The sequence below is a fragment of the Stegodyphus dumicola genome, chromosome 9 (assembly GCF_044657685.1).
Source record: "Stegodyphus dumicola isolate Sdum_Otavi_A_Nest chromosome 9, ASM4465768v1".
NCBI classification, from domain to species: domain Eukaryota; kingdom Metazoa; phylum Arthropoda; class Arachnida; order Araneae; family Eresidae; genus Stegodyphus; species Stegodyphus dumicola.
This window is the reverse complement of record NC_140776.1, coordinates 56,827,997-56,851,266: the sequence shown is the minus strand read 5'-3', so window position 1 is coordinate 56,851,266 and position 23,270 is coordinate 56,827,997. Positions and strand designations below refer to the sequence as shown.

At 31.7% G+C, this 23,270-nt stretch overlaps 2 protein-coding genes across 3 annotated transcripts in view; both read left to right on the top strand.

Annotated features, from left to right (window-relative positions):
* Positions 1–23,270, top strand: part of LOC118200699 (uncharacterized) — a 249,500-nt gene that overhangs the window by 51,880 nt on the left and 174,350 nt on the right. For both annotated transcript variants that reach the window (XM_085823472.1, XM_085823471.1), the window contains exons 6-10: positions 3,376–3,540; positions 8,204–8,377; positions 19,938–20,151; positions 22,799–22,977; positions 23,070–23,174. In XM_085823472.1, coding sequence (XP_085679598.1) covers positions 3,376–3,540; positions 8,204–8,377; positions 19,938–20,151; positions 22,799–22,977; positions 23,070–23,174 — 837 coding nt within the window. The remainder of the gene's footprint in view (positions 1–3,375; positions 3,541–8,203; positions 8,378–19,937; positions 20,152–22,798; positions 22,978–23,069; positions 23,175–23,270) is intronic.
* On the top strand, positions 9,737–18,191 carry LOC146995354 (uncharacterized). The gene is made up of 3 exons (XM_085824495.1): positions 9,737–9,741; positions 10,454–11,351; positions 18,153–18,191. Exons 1-3 carry the CDS (start codon positions 9,737–9,739, stop codon positions 18,189–18,191), a joined length of 942 nt encoding a protein of 313 aa, XP_085680621.1.

Here is a 23,270-nt window from a genome sequence, read left to right as displayed (position 1 = left end):
CTGAGCGGTATAGTCGCTGAACACTTGTAGTTCAAACCAGAGTTTGAATCCCGGTGAATAGGCTGTTTGCATGGGCAATTTCCTAGTTTTCCTCATGTATATGCATGTGAATATGTACATTCTCTCTCTCTATATATATATGAATCAGTTTCCCTAAGGAAGTCTTCCACTAAGGTATCCCTCCGCTTGGACAGTTAGTCCTCGAGTGCTTTGCCATAATCAAATAAACTAAACAAAACCTTTTGGTGTAAGAGAAGCTTTTTGATGCCCATTTGACAAAATGTGGTGCCCTAGACATTATTCTTGAATCATATTTTTTTGCTGCTTTAGATCTCTGTCTCCAAACTGAGTTCACAGTTATTGCATCTCATTAAATTTGTGCTATATTATGATGCAAAGACCAGTTGTCTGTTCATTCCCCTGTATGACAAAATCTTAGGCACTAATATGTTTCCTAAAATTTATTCTGTTGTCTTTCTATCAGTTTTGCTCATAAAGTTTAATTCTTGAGCAAATATGGGTCCACCAGCGGCCGAGCAGTAAAGACGCTGAGCATTGGTAGTTCGGTCCAAGGTTTGAATCCTGCGAACGGGCTGGCTGCATGGGCGTTTTCATGGGTTTTCTCATGTGTAACGTGTATACGAGCCAGTTTCCCTTAGAAAGTACCTCCACGAAGGCATCCCTCTCATTAGGCAGATAGCCCTCGTGTGCTTTGCCATAATTGAATAATCCAATGCAATCCAATTCTTGAGCAAATATAGGTTAAACTATCACTATAGTCTTCAGAAATTTTTAAAAGGTAGTATATGAGACTAACTTTTTATCATGCTTTCATTTGATGTCATTGACTAAAAACTAAACATTTTCATAACTTTCGTAAATGACTCTGAAATTTTAGTAATTCTGTGACAATGTCACCTTGCTGCATACTTTTTCTTTTTGCATTTCTACAAAGGGAGAGAAATACCTATTGAAATTATTAAGGTTTCTTTTCTGAATTTGTTAAGAAATATCTGAAATTTATATTTGCAAGTAAATAAATGAAAAGGTTGTGATGAATTAAGTATATGTGTATATTATATGAAATAATAAAATTTTGGAATTTATATCTGCAAGATTTGTTTTTGCTCTTCATTAGAATTTTAATTTTTGCATGCTATAATATTTGCATTTTAGTTTCATATTTAGTATTACTTAGTGGAGTAATACATAATAAAAGACTAAATAACATTCATTATTGTTATTCAAATTTGAAATTGTTATGAATGTTTTGAATATACATTGGCAGAAAATATTAAAGGAATAATCATAGAAATGTCTGAATGGATACTTCAGATTTTAATTTCAAGGCTTGTGTGAGTAGCTGGGTAAAATTTTTACTTGTAGGTGGAACATTTCATCGAGAAGGCATTTCACAAATTATGAGAAATGGCATGGTTTTCAGAGAATCGAAGCTAGACAGACACTGACATAGGACTGTAAAGTCTAAAATTAGCCAAAAGTATCATTGAAATATATGGGAAGGATATAAAGACATGTGATGTATGCAAACAACCAGATCAAGGTCAAAAATGTGTAGCAGCAGACTCTCAGGATTCTTATTTGATTTACAACTGATGAAAGAAATAGACAACTTATATGAGCCCAAATTGCAAGGAAGTGTCCAAATGTACCATGAGTGGCAGGTTGCATAAAAGAAGACTGTGTACAAGGAATCCCACATTTTTTGTCCCACTAATTTGGTCTGTGAAATTCATGCAGCTGCAGTGGATCATCATGATTGGAGCACCACAAGTCAGAGACAAGTTTTCTTTATTTTAGTCAAATTTCCTTTTTTTTTTTTTTTTTTAATTTTTTTTTTTGTTTTTTTTGTTTTTTTTGTTTTTTTTTGTTTTTTTGTTTGAGCAGTGTTCTAGCAGTGTTATAATTTGTTGGGAGCAACACATACAGTTAGCCAGAAAATATCCAAAAAAGTAACGGTACAACAGTAGTGGAATTCATGATATGGGCAGACATAATTTTGAATGGATCAGTGACTTACACATTTTTTTACCTGTGCAGGATGCTGGAACATACAAAAATGAGGCTTTTGATCATTATGACAAAATGTTTAGAGTTGTAATCGATAATGACTCTCTCCTTATGAACAATAATGCTTGTTCCCGTTATGCTACGCTAGTGACGGATAATCTTATGGGTGAAGGAATTGAGCAAATAGAGTGGTCATGTATTTTCCAAGTTTAAATCCGATAGAACGTGTGAGACACACTAGGATGCCGATTTTTCTAATTACAGCCTGTGTCTATCACTCTCCAGGAACTTCAAGGTGTTAATCATAGTTACTATATTCTGCTATTCAGGAACTCCAGGACAGTCTAGTACAGGGGTTCTCAATCGGAAGGGAAGGGGAATTACTGCCTGGGATTGAATTTCATAGTTTCAAGAGGGAATGCAGTTGGCCTCTTATTTATCTGTTAAGTATTTAGTTTTAGTTTATTAACATAAAAAACAATTTTTATTCAAGTTTTGGTGTTTATCAACACTTTCTATATTTTTCTTGTTAAATTTATAAAAAAAAAAATAAAAAGTAATCTAAATTTAAATAAATTTACATGTATTTTCCGAGTTAGAAAGGAATGGGTGATGATTGTCTAGCAGTGGTGAAAGGGGTGCATAGGGCATAAGTTTGAGAAACACTGGTCTAATGCAAAGCAGAGAAAATTACTATAAAGTTTGCTTTTCAGTCAGTTATAACCTCACAGCTTATTAATTTTTTTTTGCATATCTCTAGTGAAAAGGTAGTAGCACCGTCTTTTTCCAACCTCATTTTATATTAAATTTGTTATATTCGTATTTAAACTTGTTTTGCAGAAACAATTCTGCATTTTGAAGATATGCCAGGTATGAAAAGAAAAGATGTAGGCGAGTTTCTATTTTTTAGAAGCATAATTCTTTCAAGTTATACGAGTTATTTATAGTTGTTACATAAATGATTTTTGAAAGAGGAGCTAGTTGGAAAAGTAATAAAGCAATGGATGTTAGCACATACAATAATACACATTAATGGAATAATTTTTTAAATTCTTCAAATGAATGCAATATTTTTTTTGTTTTTTTACTTCTGGCATTTTTTAATAAATTTGAAATTTATTTATATATTTATAATTTGAATTTAGTGGTTTTTCACTCTAGATGAATAGACAGCAAAATACTATAGGTTTTAAATTTCAAAGGTTAAGATGAATACAATTAAAAAATGCACTGTTAATCTTTAAGCCCTGTTATGAATAAAGTATGGATTATAATGACATGTGTGGTATTAATTTTTGTTGCAGTTATAGTATTTTATTATTATTTTTATTTTTTATTATTTAGCATCAAGTGAATCGTTTAGAGCAAGAGAGAGAAATGCTGAGTAACCAAATTGCTGATTTGAATGTTGAATTAACTGAAAAGAATCATGAAATACATACTTTGAAAAGAGAAAAATCTAATAACATTTTAGATCTTAAAGCTCGTCTAGAAGATCGTGCGGATGAAGTATGTGTGCCATAAATACTCTTTATTGTGCCATCTTATGTATGACATAAATATTCTTTGTAAGCCAATGCGTATTTTATTCTTAAATATAGAATGTAAAACTCTTATGTACTTTGGTATATTTTGCAGAATTCTTTGTAAAAATCAATTTTTATAAAAATCAAAGTTTCAGAAAATGAGAAATCACGTTTTTTATTTTCTTTGCCTTATATTATCTGATTTTTGAGAATTTATATTTGAATATAATAAAACAGGGTTCGTAGCGGTCCTTATAAGTGCTTATAAGTCCTTATATTTGAAAATAAAATATAAAGGCCCTTATAGGTGCTTACATTTTCTTTAAAGCCCTTATTTTTTGTTTTTAGTGCTTATTTTTTGCTTTTAGTGCTTTTTTTTTTAAATGAACGCGCAATTTTTCCCCGTACCAAAGCCGAAACTAAATAAACAACTTTTCTTCCTAATATGGAATGTCAGATGGTGAATCATACTCCCGGAAATAGCTTTTCCCCCTTTCTCTGCATTAACATAACCTTTGGTGTGCGCGGAGAGTACAGACAGGTGCTGTTGGTCAAAGAATTGTCAAAGCAGTAGAAAATTTCGCTACATTCGGCATTCTTTTCCTCCCTCCCAAATACTACACACATTTGAATTTCTATCAAGATCTTAATAATTTGTATTCTCCTTCCGCTTGGTCAGTTCATATTCATGTTTATTATGATCGTTATGCTTATATTATGAGTATATGTATGAATGTTTATAATAACATAGTTGCAGTAACTGCTGAAGAACTTCCAAAAATGGTTGTGTTTTAACACAGATTAGCTTTCTAAGGAATAATATTCGGAATGGCTTAAATAAAGGGAAAGTAATCGAATAGTCAAAATAATTTCATTTTTTGGCCAATACATTATACAGTACGAAGATTGGGAGGTTCTCCCCTTCTCCGCAAAATGTCGAATATTGAAACTGTTACAGTTCGCTGCAAAACAAGCAACAAACCTCTTTTTTTTTTTTTTTTTTTTTTGTCAGTCATTTTCCAATCTGGATTGAATAGGACTAAAAGTTTTGCGGTCTACCAACCCAAGTGAAGAATGATTGGTTCTATTCCAGAAATTTAAATCAGTCTGTTGAAAATTAGAATGAAAAACACCCCAGATTGGTAAGTCTCTTTCTTTTCTTTTATTTAGTTCTTTATTCTCCCAATACCGGCAGCTGTTGAATCCGATTGCATAATATCATAATATCGTGTAAATTACGATGCACGTATTGCGCAATAACATTTGCGATATTTTGCAGAGATAATTAATTTTGATGTTTGGTCCGAGATTTGTTTATGAACAATTAAAAGAGTTTTACTGTGCTTGCAAAGCAAAACATTTTTCTGTTCCGTTGGTTTGTTTTTATATGATGCACATATCGAAATGTCAGAAGCATTTATTTAGCGGGAAAATCTAAAGAATGGCTACAGTCTCTCCCCCGCCTCCGCTCCTCTTTTTCAAGTTATGCTGGACTGTCCGAATATTCGCCAATTTTCAAGTATGTGGGTAGTTAAGCTTTTACTGTTAAATGATGACAGCATGAAGCAAATTTCTGTCTTCTGATTTCAGAAATGTTCCTCTTTTTTACTTAAATTTCTTTGCTTGCAATATCTGTTAAAGGAAAACTGATATACGATGAAAATTTAGAAAATGTTCAGAATTTAGATTTAAATTAGTTCAATATCAATATGAGTGGGAAAATAAATTGTATTTATTATTAAGTTCCAAGCGAATAGAATAAATATGCCTTATTATTATTTATTTCCTCTATTTTGAACTGAAATTTCATCATTAAATCTTGTAATATAGTTCTGCATAGTTTTTTTTTTCTCTCATTGTAAACTAGTTCTGTAAATTGAACTGTTATTTAAAATTTTAAAAAAAGTAATTATTTTCCATGGTTGAGCTAATGCTTATTCTCTCTTAATAAATACTGCATTTCTCATATTTTAAATTACGAGTCTAATTTTTAAGGTTATGCAGTTGTGTATAATGCAATTAGACAGGTGCTTATTTTTTTTCTTAAAATGTGCTTGAAAAGTGCTTATAGGTGCTTATTTTTTTAACTAAAATGTGGCTATGAACCCTGTTAAAAAATAGGATTTTAAGTTTTTTATGATATGAATGCTGATAATAATTATTATCTCTATGTAGGTCTTTAATAAACAGTATACTTTAAAATATTGGTCACAGAAAAATTATATTTTATTAATATTTCAAGGATATTTGGCTGAGCAAATGGCTATAATCACCTATATTCTGTAGCTAAAGGAAGCAGATAGCTTTAAAGAAGAAAATAAATATTCAGTCTAGAAATGTTTATATTAGTTAGCTGAATTTGCTCACTTCTAACTTGGCAGATTGCAATGAAATGTGTATTTGTTTGATATGCAGTTCATAGGAACCCTTTCTGAAATGATGCTTTATAAGCAAAAATATTATGTTTAGTGCTCTTAGAATTGAGAATAATTTATTCGTTATTCAGATAAGGCCAGGACCAGCCCTGGAGTTGATTTAGCTGTATTGCACTGCGGAATATAGGGAAGGCAAAATTTTTAGAATTTAGAGAAGCACCGAGCAACAAAATTAAGGATGACAAAATCTTTAGGAAACTAGTTTTATTGATTGATTTATAAGTTTTACTGCCAGCCAAAAGGCTGTGAAAAAGGCACCAAATGGCTAGCCCACCCTCAGAGCAGTTTCGGAGGTTCAACCTCCTTCCCCACTCGTCAGAGAGGACTGGCAAAATTTAAGAAAGACATTGGAACATAAAATTTAGGGGCGGCAAAATTTTTAGAAATACGGAAGCACTTGGAAGCAGAATTTAGAACCTGCAGAGACTGCACCAGGCCCAAAAAATGTTTAGTGCTTGTCCCTAGATAAGTCTTAAGAATATGTGGGAATTTATTTATTCAGGACTCGAATGAGCATAAGTGTAATAAATAACTAATATAATTTATGCATAACTTCGTTAGTGTGTAATAGAAGTTAGACTAAATTTTGCAGCACTACATGTCTTTAGTCACCAATGTCATGATACATCACCTGTACAGCAGACGCTGGGCAGCTTTATGATGATAGCCGTGATTTTATCTTAGACAAAAAGCAAAATTTTTTACTTAATGGAATTTGTGGAGAAGTGGTCATAAATAAAGATGATAAACCAAAAGGTTTTTCTTTGTGATGATAATGCTTGAATCATAAATCAACTAATGAATGGCTAAATCTGTAGTATGGTTCTCAATCCAGAACATAATGCTACTGATAATAAGGAAAGTAACAGAGAGAATGCTGATAATGAAAAAAATTAGTTTGAGAATTTAGTGGGAATTCTCAACATGGCAATTACAGGACTTGAACAGTGGAACTTTGTAATTAAACAAGAAATTATGTCTGTGTATAGAATTAGAGAGAAAGTTTTAGCACAAAAAACAAAGCAACTTACATTTAAAGAAATTTTTAATAATGCAAACAAATAAATATTGAGCTTTTTATGTAAATTTTGATTCCCATAAGGTCATAAATGCTTCATTATGTCATAAATCACTCTTTCATATTTTTAATTTTATAATTTCTACATGGCTTGTAACTAGATTTAAATTGATGATCAAATATACGAAAAAATCCGAAATCCAGAATTTTCAAAGTCCTACAAATTTCACATGATCAAGGTAAAACTATTTATAAAATATTTTTACTTTGATCAGGTGAAATGTTTTACTACTTAATGGCATTCAGAAGTACTCAGATGTAACTAGATTTTAGGACAGGAAAACCCAGAATTTTGTGTTGATCGTTTGCAGTGTTTATTAAAAAGGTGAAAAATTAGGTAATTCAAAATTACATAATAATCATGTTTAGATTTTTTTATTGCATGTATTAATTTTTATTTGTAAGACATGCTGATGGTTATCAGTCTGTATTTTTTCAGTTTTAGTAATTTTGGCATATATTTTTTAAATAAAAGTATATTTTTCTTTTTATTTCTGCCAACATAGGCATCATTTTCTACATTATTACATATATATGCAGTAATGTAGAAAATGACACAGGTGGATATTGAAGCGTTCATAGAGGATCCATAATGAGCAAACTTGGCAGCTGAAACAGATTTAATAAGATGCAGTCATGTATATACAGTAAGAAGAATTTATAGGAGATTTAAAATAGTGTTTCTTTTACTTTAGTTAAATGTGGCTGTAAATAACTTGGCACACTAAAAAGTGCATGTTTAGAACATAACATTTACATTTTTGAGATCTTTGCTGTAAGGAGAGAAGCAGCAAGCAACAGTCTAACTATGCCAAGGAACAGGAGTTAAGTATGTAGTGTTCAAGACAAAAGTCTTAATTCAGAAAGGTCTAGTTGTAATTTCAGTATAATTTTGATTGGATAATTAATAACACACAAGTTACTAGTTACACAAGTCATTTTCATCACAACATTATATAAAAGTCATATGATATGGATAAAAAAAGTTCATTTTAATTAATTACTATTTTTAGAATAGGAAGGAAAAAATACCCAAATTAAAACGAAGATTACAACTGATCTCTTGTAAATTTAAGTTATAATTTTTATTTTCATATATTTTATTATACATATGTATGTATTTTTTTTAATAGATCCAACTGCTACAAAAAAGATTAGATTATTTGAAAGAGTTGGTAGAGGAAAAAGATGCAAGAATTGAAGCTTTAGCAGAAAAGATACGACAATTTAACCAGTCTCATAGCCAAGCTGAGGAGCAGTTTAATTTGGAACTGAATGCTCAAGCAAAATTAATTGATTTGCACAAGGTAAATAATAGGTTTTGGAAATGACTATGTGTTGAAACTTATCTGAACCATATGTACTTAATTTGCTTTGTTTCTTTGTTGTTAATTTGCAGCTGAATAATTTATAGGTTGAATGTGCATTCACATGTGAATTTACTTTTGTTTTCTGAGTTTACTTTCTGTATTAAATAGCTTCAGTATTTGATATAGTAGCAGTATATTAATTATTATTGCTGTGCAGAAGTTAAAATTTGTTCTTGTCCACAAAATTAAGTGAACAAATACATGTTTGAATTTTTAAAAATCTGAACTTAGTATGTAAAAAGCAAAGTATTTTGAGACTTTTTACTTTGATTTTCATCTTATAATACATTTTTATTTTAAACTTGTCATATTTGCTTTGAATTTCCCCAGAATTATTATAATTATGAAAAATTAGAAGATGGGGTTTTAATAAACATTGTTTTAACTGTTTTAAAATTTGATTAAATTATATATATATATATATATATATATATACATATGCTTGTATACTGCATGTGAATGTTATAACATTTTAATTGCTATATGTTCTGGCATATAATACGCAATTTTAATGCAAAAAATGAGACATGCTGGATATAAAAGTGACATTTAAAAATAAGGAAAAGATAAGCATACAAAAATTAGATTTCTGCATGTGCCTAATTGCTGCTCAGTTAAAAGAAATGATATACCTTATGAACTTAAAAAATTTTCATTATTGGATAACATGAAAAGTTCTTCATATTTGTATTCCATTATATCTTCAAGCACATCATTGGACTGTTGAATCATGTCAGGTTTAATTTCACTCCATGCTTTTATTATCCACTCGCACAGTATTTCTAGACTGGCATGATGCATTTGGCCTCTTTTTATAAATGTTTTTTCGTTTTCTAACATCTATGTATCTCACTGTCATTTTAAATTTTCTTTGACTAGTTGATTGATAAACACATCTAAAGGCTGAAGTAATGGCCTTAATCCGCCTGGAATAACTGCTATGTCTATATTACTTTCCTTCAATAGTTTCTTCCTATTATCTGTTAGATGAGATTTAAACCCGTCCCAAACTAAAGGCCTCATTCAATTGAAACACGGATGATCACTCCAACGGCCATCATTACATCCAGCATTAGTCATCACTCCAACAGCGATCGTTGCATCCAGCATTAGCGATCACTTTTGAAAATGAGTGATTTTTCGTATTCAGTTGAAACACTTCCCTACCAGTGGAACTCATAAGGGCTGCCAGAGGTTATTTGATGTGCGATGCTATTTATCACGTGGTTGGAAGTTGCAGTGTTTTCAAAATAACCAATGATAGAGCTCCTAGATATGCATCCCGACTCGTCAGCCATGTCGTAACCGTTCTTTAGGGTTGCAATTCAGATTTGGTGTGCCCTCTTTGGTTTCTCAGTGCTATTGTTTCAAAGTTTTATCTATGAAAAATCTTCAAAGGTTATCATTTCATTTTAATTCCTTTATGAAAATAGCTACCTGAAAAGACACATTCCATTCACATAAATCACATATATGCATACCTGCCAACTTTTACGTATTTTTCGTAATTTTTACGAAAATGTGTTTGTCTTTACGATTTTACGAATGTAATCCATTTTTTATGATTTTTTTCCTTTTTCAAGTGTTTTTAGTGAATTTTGTCGAAATTTTAGGATTTTTCGCCAATTCAGCAATTTTTGCCAATTGCATCGGGTTTTACCGCCAACTACCGACTACTTCGAATCCGGTAACCTGTGTTTTCTCCCAACTCGCTGCTTAACCAGCCAATCCAATGCGCTGAACTTGTTTCTCCCACTCTTTTCTTTGTGGGCGCCAGATTATTTTTTTTCGCGTTCGCTTCAGCAGCAAGGGAATTACTCAGCTCGGACTCAGCAAGAGTGGATTGTTGCATTCTGTTTTTTTTTTTTTTTTTTGTTTGTACGTGCTACGAATTTTCTTAATACGTCGTTGTTACGAAATGAGTTAAAAAAAAACGTATTCTCAATATTTTCGGCCTGTCTACAAAGCCGAATTTCCAACAATTCGTTCCTTCAAATCAAGAATCCTTCAAAGGAATTCAATTCAAGAATCCTTCAAAGGAAATAACTATGCATTTTGCAACGTGTGCGTGTGTGACTTCATAATAAGTAACGGTGGAAGAAGTGACATTGTGAAGCATGTTAAGTCTAAAAAGCACGAAGTTAATGCTTCGGCTTCAACAATGTCAAAGAAAGTACATGATTTTTTTTCAAATTCGCCTACGAATTCGGATGCCGATGTCATTTTGGCAGAGTGTTTGTTTACTGCATTCCTCATCGAACACAACGTGCCGCTAAGCGCTGCCGATCACGCTGGTCAACTTTTCAGATGGATGTTTCCCGACTACAAGATTGCTCAGAAATATGCTTTTGCTCGCACGAAAACATCTTCTATTGTGAACGAAATTGCTTGCGATGTACAAAGTAAAACGATAGCTGCACTCCAGAATTCAGCATTTTCGGTGTCAATCGATGGCAGCAACGACAGCGATTGGAAGCTTTACCCCATCGTTGTCACGTATTTCTGTGATGTTTCTAATGAAATGAAAACTCATCTTTTACGTCTTCCATTGTTAAATGGAGACACTACGGGGGAAAATATTGCCTCCTTGGTAATTAATGAGTTGAAACAACTTAACATCCCAATATCAAACTGCATTTCATTTGGTGCAGATAATGCTCATGTCATGGTGGGTGACAAAAAGGGTGTAGCCTCTTTCCTCAAAAAAGAACAAAATGAATTAATTATTATTGGATGCCCATGCCACTTAATTAATTTGGCAGCAGAAAAAGCTGCAGCTGCTTTACCATTAAATATTGACCAGCTTCTGATTGATTTGTTTTCCTATCTGGAAAAAAGTGTAAAAAGGAAAGAAAACCTAAAGAATTTCCAAGAACTGTGCTCTGGTGAAACGAGAAAAATTCTGAAACATGTATGCACGAGATGGTTATCCTTAGGCAGAGCGCTAGGAAGGTTTATTGAACAGTGGGATGCATTGCTAAAATATTTCCACGAAGAGACCAAAACAAAACCACAGATCCCATCAAATTTGTCGGCATATGAGATTCCGAAAACCAACTTTGCTTCTAATCAATCAAACCCTTTAAAAAGAAAATGCTTAGAAGACTCCTCAAAGGTCAACTTTGTTAAAGAAGTTGAAGGGAAGAAGAAACAGTCTTCTATTAGCCGGGAGGAAAGGATTTTCTATCTTCTTTCTTCGGATTTGAACAAAGCGTATTGTAGTTTTGTGTTAAGTACCATTAAGATTTTTGAAAGTGTAAATACCCTTCTACAATCAGCTTCGCCAAAATCTCCCCTGCTTATCCAAATTCTTAATGATCTCCTGAAAGAACTTTATACTAAGTTTGTAAAACCGTCCGTTGTGAAAAACAGTGTCTTGATTCGTGTTGCCTATAATAGTTTGGCAAATCAAAAGGATGACAATGATCTTATAATTGGAAATCAAACCAAGGAACTTGTAAATTCTTTGAAAGATCATGAGAAAAAAGAATTTTTTCAATGTGTTAGAAAGTACTTTTCCTCAGCCTGGGATTATATTGTAAGAAAGTTTCCTTTGCAAAATGAAGTTCTTTTAAATGCTGAAGTGGCAAATTTGAAACAAATTGAAAATTCATCTTTTGAAAAGATTCGTTTTTTTATTGATAAATTTCCATTTTTGTTAACAATTAAAGAAAATGAATGCCATAATGGTGCTTTAGATGAACTACAGAACCAATTTTCTGCTGCACAGTTTGAAGACTTTGCCAGTTCTGGAGAAGATAGACTTGATGTCCTCGTTGGTACCTTAAAAAGAATAAAAAAAGCTGATGGAACACCAAAATATGATAGACTAGCAAGAGTTTTATGTGCTATTCTCGTAATTCCACACAGTAATGCTGAGTGCGAGAGAGTCTTCAGTGTTGTGAAGAAAAACAAAACTATGTTTCGTTCTTGAATTTCACCCAAAACTCTAGAAAACATTTTAATTGTTAAATGTTATGAGGAAACTAATTGTTATGACAGGAAATTTTCCAAAAAATTTTTGGCTAAAGCCGAAAAATGCACTCTAAATTCATTGCAATAATTTTTTTGTGTAACATTAAGTTCTTGTTTTATGTTTCCTAATAAATTTTTTAGTTACTACTTAATTGAGATTTACTAATGTAAGTACAATTTTCTTTTTTCTATTTGAATAAATTGTTATTTTTTTAATATCAAAGCATGATATTAATTCTTCATGTTCTTCTGAATTTTGGAGAAATCTTCTGAATTTGGGGGAGAAATCTTCTGAATTTTTATCTTTAGAGGTTGGTAGGTATGTATATGTGAAAAATGTAGGTCAAGTAAGTTTTACATGCATAAGTGATTCAAAAAACGTTTTAAAGCAAAAGAAAAGAAAAATGTAACTATAGCTCTATTAATAACTCAAAAAATACATTGTAATATACTCTAAAAGGAAAATCGTATAATACATAATGATATAAACTAAATATATATAATGCATAAAACTCAATGATGAATAATGTTCATAAATATATAATAAATGCCAACACACCTAACATCATGGTACATAACACTGCTATGAAACGAAGGATATTTGATTAGAAATATACCTTTTATATTTATTTGATAACATAGAAGAGTAAAACACAAATATGACAAGAAGTTATAAACAAGTTATTCAACTTAAGAAACAATAAGAAGCCCTTTAAGTTTTTGCAATGTGATAAGACACTGATTATGAAGTGAATATAATTTTTTTTTACATCAGTAATAAGTTTTTCATTAAAAATTTTAGCAGTGAATGCCAAAACAGATTTATTTTTGGCACCTTTGATGCAAGGTCACACAAAAATAAACTTTATTTAGCAAATTCCTGAAAACATTAAAATCAAAAGCATTAAATTACAGTAACATATATTATTAAATTATTTTAATTACACATTAAGAAAGCAATTGTCTGATAAATTTTAATTCTGATATGAAAACTGAATTAAATTAAAAATGAGTGACTAAGCTTATACAGCATTTTAAAACATATTTCATGTTCATAGATTGGAAATAAATTGACACTTATTGCAGTTAAATGAAAGAGCTGGAAATATAGTGTACATGATGTATAAAATACAGACAAAATTATTCGTTAAATACTTAAATTGATGCTTACTTTCTTCAAGATGAATATAAATATTTATGTGATTTAAAGGAAACATTATATAATGCATAATTTTAATCATATCATCCGATGTTTACATATTTTTTACATTGGGGCGTATTGAAAGATTTGGCAACAATATAACAGTGTCAAAAAAACAACACACGATTTTAAACCATGAATTCCACATTAAAATTTAAATAAAAAGCACATTTCATAGTTATATTCATGCACAAAATTGAAATCAAATGTAAAATATAATTCTTTAATATTTATCCGTTCGCAATAATAACAATAAAAAAAATCACAGCGGCATCGACTTATCGACGTCGGTATCTGTGTATTGACTATGCAAGCACATTCTGCAATTCATTTTGTAGATATAAATCAATTTGTCATTAATTAGCTATACTTAAATGAAAATGCACATTTTGCACAAACATGGACACTTATTTTTTTAACAATTATGAAAATATACGAAGCTAAACTTACTTCAAAAGCTCACGCTTCTGTGCTCGGAATCCATTCCAATGGACGAGAATAAATTACCCATTTTCTTCGTATTTCTTCGTTTCTCAGGAAACAGAACATATTAAAGTTATTTCTGGAATGATATGAATAATTTGATGCAGTGCATCCTCCTATATTTCTTGAAATTAGGTTGCAATCCATCAATACAAATATAAACAACACAATGCTAAATCAATGTCCACTAGCAGTAAGCGCCCTTAATTTGGATACAACACAGATGATGAGTCGGCTTCCTTTGCTAGGATCCTTATACACCCTATACTTTATGAATTGTTGCCCATCCAGTAGATCTAAAGGATTTTTCTTAGCACACTTGAATTCTGTGTTCGTAAAAGCACAAACAACACAGCCACCATATTCATTCGACCATTTTTGCTTCAGAATGCTTTGTTTGGAGTGATCACTACGAGAACGATTGACTCAGAGTGAGCGGTTTCAATTGAATACCAAAACAGCAAAATCAATTGCAACTGAAGATGTATCACGACTAAAGATCACTCAATGTTTCAATTGAATGAGACCTTAAATGACTTTCCAGATTCTTTAAAGAAACAGGATCCTTTGACAAACATTTCTTATCCACAATTTCATATTGTTTATGTTCATCTCTCCTTTCTTGTGAACGTGAATGAAAACACCATTTAGGAAATTGCATTTTAGCAGTGTCTTCCTTTTAAAAATTAGCATAAATTTTTATTTCCTATCACATTAAACATTAATGGAGTTTCATCCACATTTCCAATAAGTGATAGTGAATTTTTTTTTGCTTTCTAAGTCAATAATATACTTCTGGAAATTTTAGTTTGTTGTCCAAATCTTTTAGAAGCCTATGTGAACCTTTTTTCTATCTCATAAAACTAAATTATTATGTGCCATAAATTGACTACATCAAGTTGTTTTAAGGTTTTTCTCTTTCATCTGCATTCTTTGTTGCTCACTTTAAGGCAAATAAATATATACTGTTTCTTGTTACAAATAATCAATCGTAGTGGTTTTCTAGGACCCAATTCACAACACCTTCTTCTGAGATTGACTATTTTGTTCATCCTTTAACCCCTTCGTGCCGACTGTCACGTATATGTGCCAGCAACGAACACACTTACCTACCGGCCGACACGCAGGCGTGCCAGAGCATTTTTGCGTTTACTACCGACTGTCACGTATTTGTGCCAGTACCCTGGAACGTTTTTCAAACTATAATTTCTGCCACAAGATGGCTCTGTATGTCCATATGGTTTCAGATACATGTACATTAGACCTTCTACTCGAAATGAGAGAAGTATGACTCACATACACGTGTTTTTGATTATATAAACAAACGGGGAACTAAATGTTTCCGAATGGCGTGATTTATGACGTCTCTTTAAATCGCACTTTATTCGCACGTGGTAGTTGTTTATTGTAAGTAGAAGTTTTATATGCGCTAAAGCGTTGAGTATTTCGGTTTACAGTTCAGTTTTTAGAAAATAATTAGATCTTGTTAGATGTGAATTCTTTCTGTTTTTACCGTTTCAATTTCGAAGCGTCGAAAATGTTTAACAGAGCATGAAATAGCAGAAATGATGCAAAATATTTCAGATATTGATTCTGAAATTCTGATATTGATTCTGAAAGATTAACTGAAAGACATTTTCCAAAACTTTGTTCAGAAGAGACTGATAAGAAAATGAGACGACGATGCTTTGTTTGTTCACATTCCCGGAAAAATCCTCCAAAATGGCAAATGAGTTATTACGAGTTCAAGGAATGTAACGTAGGACTGTGTGTAGATCCCTGTTTTCAAATTTTTCATACGAAAAGAGAATTTTAAGTAATATATTTAGTTTTCAGATGTATAATGTTAAAAGTCATAAAATGGTGAGTAATTAAAATAAAATGTGTAAAATATGCATTTAAACAAGAAATGAGGTAATTAAAGTATATATATATAAATATCTATAAAGCATAAGCCGTTTAAATACTCTATAGAGCATTATTAAACAATGCGTTGATACTTCGGAAATTTCATAGATTTAGGCTTAGTAGCAAGAAAGCCCCCGGCCCTGGAGAGATGCTCGCGGAAGACACTGCCGGCCTCCGCGATAAGCGCACGTTTTCGCTACCCAGCTCGAACGGGTTAAGGAAAGCACACTTATTCTTTGGCCTGTTAATTATTGTGATTTCATTTTTCTTCCATTCATGTTGGAGCTTTCATCAACACCAGACATCCTTGTTGCAGGATGTTTTCCATTTTCTTTTGCGAATTGAATAACTTTGCATTGGAAACCAGGAATATGTTTATTTTGTGTAGTAGGAGCCAAATTTGAGACCAAAAGGAAAACTAGATTAACTGTAGTTCAACTAAAGCAAATGTCACTACTAATTTACTAAAGCCTTTAATGTTCACTTCAAAATTACAGCTTTAAAGGACTACATAAAGAGTAAACATCTGACTCCTGATTCTGCATGTTGATTTGTGTTGGAAGTGCATTCTTATCCCAAATTGTGTTCCTCTTTTTACTTCCTTGTACAAAGTAAAAAAGGAAGTATTATAATCACGAAAAGTTTCAGGCAGCATATTTCAACGAAAATATCCATTTTGACCGCTATCGAATGCAATTTAACGATGTTTTTGCGTGTTATCTGTACGTAAGGACAGATTAAAATACTATTTTCCTTCAAAAAAATTATAAAACTGCTTTAAAATTAATTCTGAAGAGAATTTTTTGTGGCGTCTGTACGAAAGTATGTACGTACATATGTATCTCGCATAACTCAAAAACGAGTAGCCTCAGGACGTTGAAATTTTGTATATAGGACTGCTATAACATGTAGATGTGCACCTCGTATTTTGGTTGCAATCGGCCGCACCAAACGTATGTAAATATATTTATATATATATATCCACTCTGTTACCCGGCTCAGTGATCTCAGTTTCTTTACTCTTATACGTTTGTAAATTGTACATTTTTTGCTTTAAAAATGATTGTATTATGTTGTTTTTATCTTCCGGTTAATGTTTTTATGCCTTTAGTAAATCTGTGTGCAATATTTTTAGAATTATCAACAATTTTAAAGTTGTTTAAGTGCCACTAAGCCTTTTTTTAATGGCGGCCATTGATGTTTATATATGAAACAGGAGACTAGTGGATTTGTTACCAATCTAGAGAAACTTAGCTTCGCAACAACAAAGATAACGCATTCATTTATTATTGCCAATTAAATCATGCTTAATTCTTTCTATAATTTTTTCCAGGAAATAAGTGTTTAAGATTTTCTTCATAATTTTTAATATAGATATTTTGAGTTTTTATGTATTTTTGCCTTCTCGCGAAGTGAGAACTGAATTAATTAAATGAGAAATACTCAATCGTCTGTGAAAAACTGTTTCTTTTTTGTTTTGTTTGCTTAATTTCTTTTATACATCATTCTAGCTTTATTATAGTATTTGAACAGAACATGTGGCAATGATTAGATAATTCTATTCTTTAAATGAAATAAATTTTGTGCATTATGAGTTATAATATGAACGAAATATATAAGTTAACTGTTATATAATTATTGGATAATATAACAGTTAACTTAGTTTCCGTTATATAATTATTATATAAGTTAACTGTTATATAATTATTAATACTGTTAAGTGAATCTAGCGCCAGAGTGTCGCTATGGTAATGAAATACTAGAGTGAATTTTAAGGAATGCATTTATTTTATTATGGTTTATGCGTTGTCGGCGAAGTAGATTTAATTCAATCCAATAAGTTTAAATGAAATGCAAGAAAAAATGGGTATAATTTAATATTCCGTAGAAGGGAGTCATGTGGTGTACACATCAGATTTTTTTCAAATAACATTCTTGTACACATCTGTAAGAATAATATACTTGTGCATGCGACTATTGAATACAACCCACCCTCTTTGCAGAATTGTTTACTACCTAAAGCATTCCCCCCTCCATTGTTTGCTTTATTGCTTGTCAATTCAGTATACCGTTGGTTGAAAGCCTGGTAAAAATCTTTGAATGAGTAATTTCAAAAGACATAAGCATTGCACATTTATCTTTTAGGTTTCTTCACAAAGAAAAGGGTATGCATTATATGGTTAAATAACCTAAAAATTAAAAAATAATTTAAATTATAGGTGCACATTTTATGCTGGAAATATATGGTATATGAAAATATGGAGAACACGGTAGAAAATCATGTTTTTCAAATATATGTAATAATTAGAAATTTTAAATGATTTTAATATAAAAATGGCAACTAATTTAGGTAATTTAGAATAAAAATCTAATTGATTATTATCTTTTTAACTTTTAGTAACAACAATGTATTAAGATTTTGAAATTTTATCTTATATACGAGGGCTATCCAGAAAGTAGATTACGTTTTGGAATAAAAAAATAAACAAAGTATAGGAAACAAATTTTATTATATACAGATGAAAGCCACACTCAAATACTACTTTTCTACATAGTCACCATACAAATTAAGGCATTTATCGTAGCGATGTACGACCTTGGAAATTCCTTCGTCGAAAAATTCGGCCGCCTGCGCCTTCAACCACTTCGTTACCTCTTCTTGCAGCTGTGCGTCGTCATCAAAACGCTGCATAGCCAGCCACTTCTTCATTGCTGGGAATAGGTGGAACTCGCTCGGTGCCAGGTCGGGACTGTACGGCGGATGAGGAAACAACTCCCACTTAAAAGATTCAAGAACTTTACGAGTGACATTTGCCGTGTGGGGCCGGGCGTTGTCGTAAATCAACAAGATCTTAGAGCTCAACATTCCTCTGCGCTTGTTTTGAATTGCTCTTCTGAGTTTTTGGAGAGTTTGGCAATACCTTTGAGAGTTTATTGTAGTGCCTCTTTCCAGGAAGTCCACCAAAATTACACCTTTTCTGTCCCAAAAAACAGTCGCCATCATCTTCCTTGCCGACATTGTTTGCATGCATTTCTTGGGTTTTTGGGGAGAACTTGTGTGCCCCCACTGCATTGATTGCAATTTCGTTTCACAGTTCACATGTTTCACCCATGTTTCGTCACCAGTAACGATGCGATCGAGTAAAGAGTCACCATCCTTATGGTAAGCGTCCAAAAAGTTCAACGCTGCAGCCATTCGCTGATTTTTGTGGTCCTCTGTCAAGATTTTTGGAATCCATCTTGCACAAAACTTGTGGTAACCAAGCTTTTCGCTGATGATTTCGTGCAACAAACTTCGCGAAATTTGTGGAAAACTCAAAGAAAGTTCCGTTATTGTGAAATTTCGATTTTCACGGACTTTAGCATCGACTTTTTCGAGAAGTTCGGCGGTCACTATGCTGGGTCTCCCACTTCGATCTTCGTCGTGAACATTGGTTCGGCCATTTTGAAATCTTATGACCCACTGACGCACTCCACCTTCAGTGATAATGTTGTCCCCATACACTTCACGAAGCTGCCGATAGATTTCTATCGGTTTACAGTTTTTTGCAGTCAGAAACCTTATTACTGAGCGCACCTCGCAGCTCGCGGGATTTTCAATTAACGCAGACATTTCAAACCGTCACAGTATCTGAACGGAGCACAGCACGAACCTCTCACTAGCACGGCTAGATGCAGACTGAGCTGCGCAACGCTCTGACCCCAAGATGGCCGCGCTAGCCCCGCCCCTAGCGGACACAGACGGAAACGTAATCTACTTCCTGGATGGCCCTCGTATATATAATTATAACTTGACCATTTTGTAATATTTATTGTTAATTAGCATCATATGTTTTTGAGATTTCTTTCTAATATATTTTCATTGTTAAATATTACTTTTTGCATAAAATTTGAATGTTATGCATGGATATTTTTTATTTTCATGTCTAGAAAGCAAGTGAAGATAATCAGCAACGTGTTGAGGAGCTTATGCGGGCATTTGAAGAAGCCCAGAAGTTGCTCAGAGAGTCAAATGAATCTTGCGATGAAATGGAAAAGCACTGCCAGGTTGTTGAAAACAAATGCAAGGAAGAATTGGAGGCTAAACAGAAAGAAATTTTTCAACTTAAAGAAGAACTGAGGAAAGCTAAAGATGCTGCTCATGGTATGCATGTGAAATAAGCAATTAATAATTTTTTATGTTGATCAGGGTTTGGCTAGGCATTACCTGCAGAGCAATTTTACTGTGCCTGCCATTCAGTTATTTAAAATTTAAATATCTGTTCAACAAACACTTGTAAATATAATAATTAATTATAGTTACAGTTCTTGCTCATTTTGACAATTGTTCCAATTGAACAGTTTAACTGTTGACAAAAACTGAATCTTAGTGACAAAATTGATTAAATGTTAAAGTCATTTAATCAAAATTGTTAAAATTGATTAAATGAATCATTTTTTAACAATTAGAAGCATCTTAATTTGCACAGAGCAAATTATTTGCTGTCCCTATTGTCTTCACATAATCTATCCAACCAAGACATGCAACATTTTTACAGCAGTAACCTCTGTTCATACTTAAACTTTTACTTCATGAGTTTATATTTTAGGTTGTAAGTAGAGTACATTTTTGTCTTTTCAAATTAGAAGGTAAGAAAAAGATGCAGACTACATTGCTTTCTCAGTGGCTAATATTAAGAAAATCATTTTTATTTCAGGTGATTGTTTTGTGTCAACAATTTATTTCAACAACCCAGCAACAGCAATTTACAGTTTCTTTACTTGGCTAGCCACATTTTTTTCATAAGCATTTTTGCAGTAACAAAGACAGATTGATAGAATATTACATTATTTGCAATCCACATAAATTAACTGAATTTTGATATAAAAATGTATTTATTATTGTTATTGTAGCCACCCCACAATGCCCGCTGAACTCCTGCATTTCTGAAATATGCCCATCTAGTAAACAGACCGCTGATCCTTGGTGTAGATAGTTGAGAATTTCTTAAACATTTTTAATTTAGTAATCTTTTTCAGAAATTTTGTTTGTATTTTAATTTTGTTTGAGTCTCAGATTATTACATGTTTAATATATTTCTTAAAATACCTATGTTCTTTTTTTTTGGAGGGGAAAAGGTTGCTCTTGAAAACATTTAGTTGATTTTTTAAGCTTTATTATTTATGAGCCTAATTTATTTCCAAGTATTTCAAATCATGTAATCTCGGCTGTCCTGAATATGTTCTGTGTAATTTGGACACAAACAAACTTTACCTGTTGAGTGAGTGTGCTATTCTAGCACACTTGCAGCTGGGCTGACCTTATTCCCAGAAATAATGCAGAGTTCTTTGAGTTGCAAACTAACTCAGAGAAACTAATTGAATGTCTTGAATATAGTTGCCTTTGTTAGTATGTATAATGTATATATAATTTTCTGCACTTTGAAGGGCCAACCATTGGCTGAGCAATAAAGTTCCTGAATACTGGTAGTTTGACCCGGGATAGAATTTTTTGCAAATGGGCTGGCTGCATGGTTGGTTTTCATGGCTTTACCCAAATGTAATGTAGATACGAGTTAGTTTCTTTTTAACAGTCTTTCATGAAGGCATCCCTTTTCATATGCAGATAACCCTAGAGTTGCTTTGTGTAATCAGTTAACCTAATCTAACCTGCATTTGGAAGCAGAATGTTCTTATTTCACATTTCAGCAATAAATTAAATTCATTGCAAAAATGATGGCATAAAGTCAGAAGTTTGATAATCATGTATTAAATTATTGTTTGTTTTTGAATGATTTTAGATTTTGGGCTAAAAGTTAGAGTAATGCAATCTGAAACATGGTTCTATGTAAATAAAGTTTTGAAATGATTTAACATTTTTAGTTTAATAATTTTAGAAATGAAAACATTGATTTTAACAGCAGTTTACAGGATTATAGAATTGCTGAATATTTACAAGCTCTCAGTCAAATTGACAAGTGTTAATGTGGGAAAGGGAAAGTATTCTGTTATGAAATATATTATACAGCTGTTGAAAAGAAATCTTGAGCTTTCAACTGAAAATGAATTTCATCCTGGGAAACTCAGATGCCATTTCCAACTACAACTGCTATGAAATATTATGCATAATAAGACAACAGTCACTGAAGATTTTCTTATTTGTCCATATACTGCCTATATGCTTGCTGAAAAAAAGATTAATATAATTAAGTTTTTTTAATATGTGCTCTTATAATTTTTTTTAATCTATACTAAAAATTTTTTAAAAATATAAACTACCATAATTTGCTGAATCTTGTGCAAAAGATAAAATTATTAGACATAATTTTCTGAATTTGAAAAAGATGTTTAATTAAAAATGTAAAATATTTCCTTTACCCTTTTCTTTTCCTTTTTTTCCCTGTTTATTTTTCCATTTTAAAAGTTGAAAGGAAAATTTCTGAACTTAAATCAAGTATTCTCTGATTTGAAAGCAAAGACTATATGTTCTAAACCATAAATAGAAAAGTTAACTCTAATAACTTTATTTAAAATATGTGTTATCTTTTCCCAGTTTGTTATGCTTTAAGAATTTATAGAAAGAAAACTAAATTTTAGAAATAAAAGTATTATAATTTTTAATAATAGTAGGAGTAAGTGTGAATTTTGAGTACAAATTAAAAAATTTTTCCTTTATTAGATTTACAAGTTTTCTTGTTTAGGGAGTTATTCTTAAATTTATGCTTTATATATAATTTGTATTGCTACCTTTAAAGGTCCCTTTCACAATCTTAATTTACTTTATGAGTTTTTTTATTTATTTTTATACTTAGGCTTTAGTCAAGATGCTTTAGAAAACATGTTTCCAGTTGCAGCTGCTACTAGTAAAGTGCTTCATTCCGGAATGACTCTTACAGAATTATATGTTGAGTTTACTAGAGTGCAAGAAGAATTACAGCAGCAGAAAAATGAGAATGCTAAACTTACTCAAGAATTGAAACATATTATAGCTGTGAGTTTCTTTTGCACTTTTTTTATTCGTCTAGCACTCTGATTTCGTCGCTTTAAATGAAGTTATTTCAAATTTTTACAAATTTTATCTAGGAAATTGAGGAAAAGACTCCAATTATTAATCAGCGAATGCTAGAATATGAAAAGTCAAAGGAAACTATAACCTGTTTGAGAAGTCAACTTGCTAGTGCCCTTGCTGTAAGTGTTACTGTATTACATACTTTGTTGTAGGAAGAATTTTAATTCATTACTTCTTTGCTTTTAAAGGGGAAGAAGATTTTGGAAAATAATTAT

What these genes read in the sequence shown, in the direction of transcription:
- LOC146995354 (XM_085824495.1), top strand. An exon ending in CGAGAAAAATTCTGAAACAT is followed by an intron (nt 11,352 to 18,152) that starts GTATGCACGAGA and finishes TTTATCTTTTAG; the next exon opens with GTTTCTTCACAAAGAAAAGG.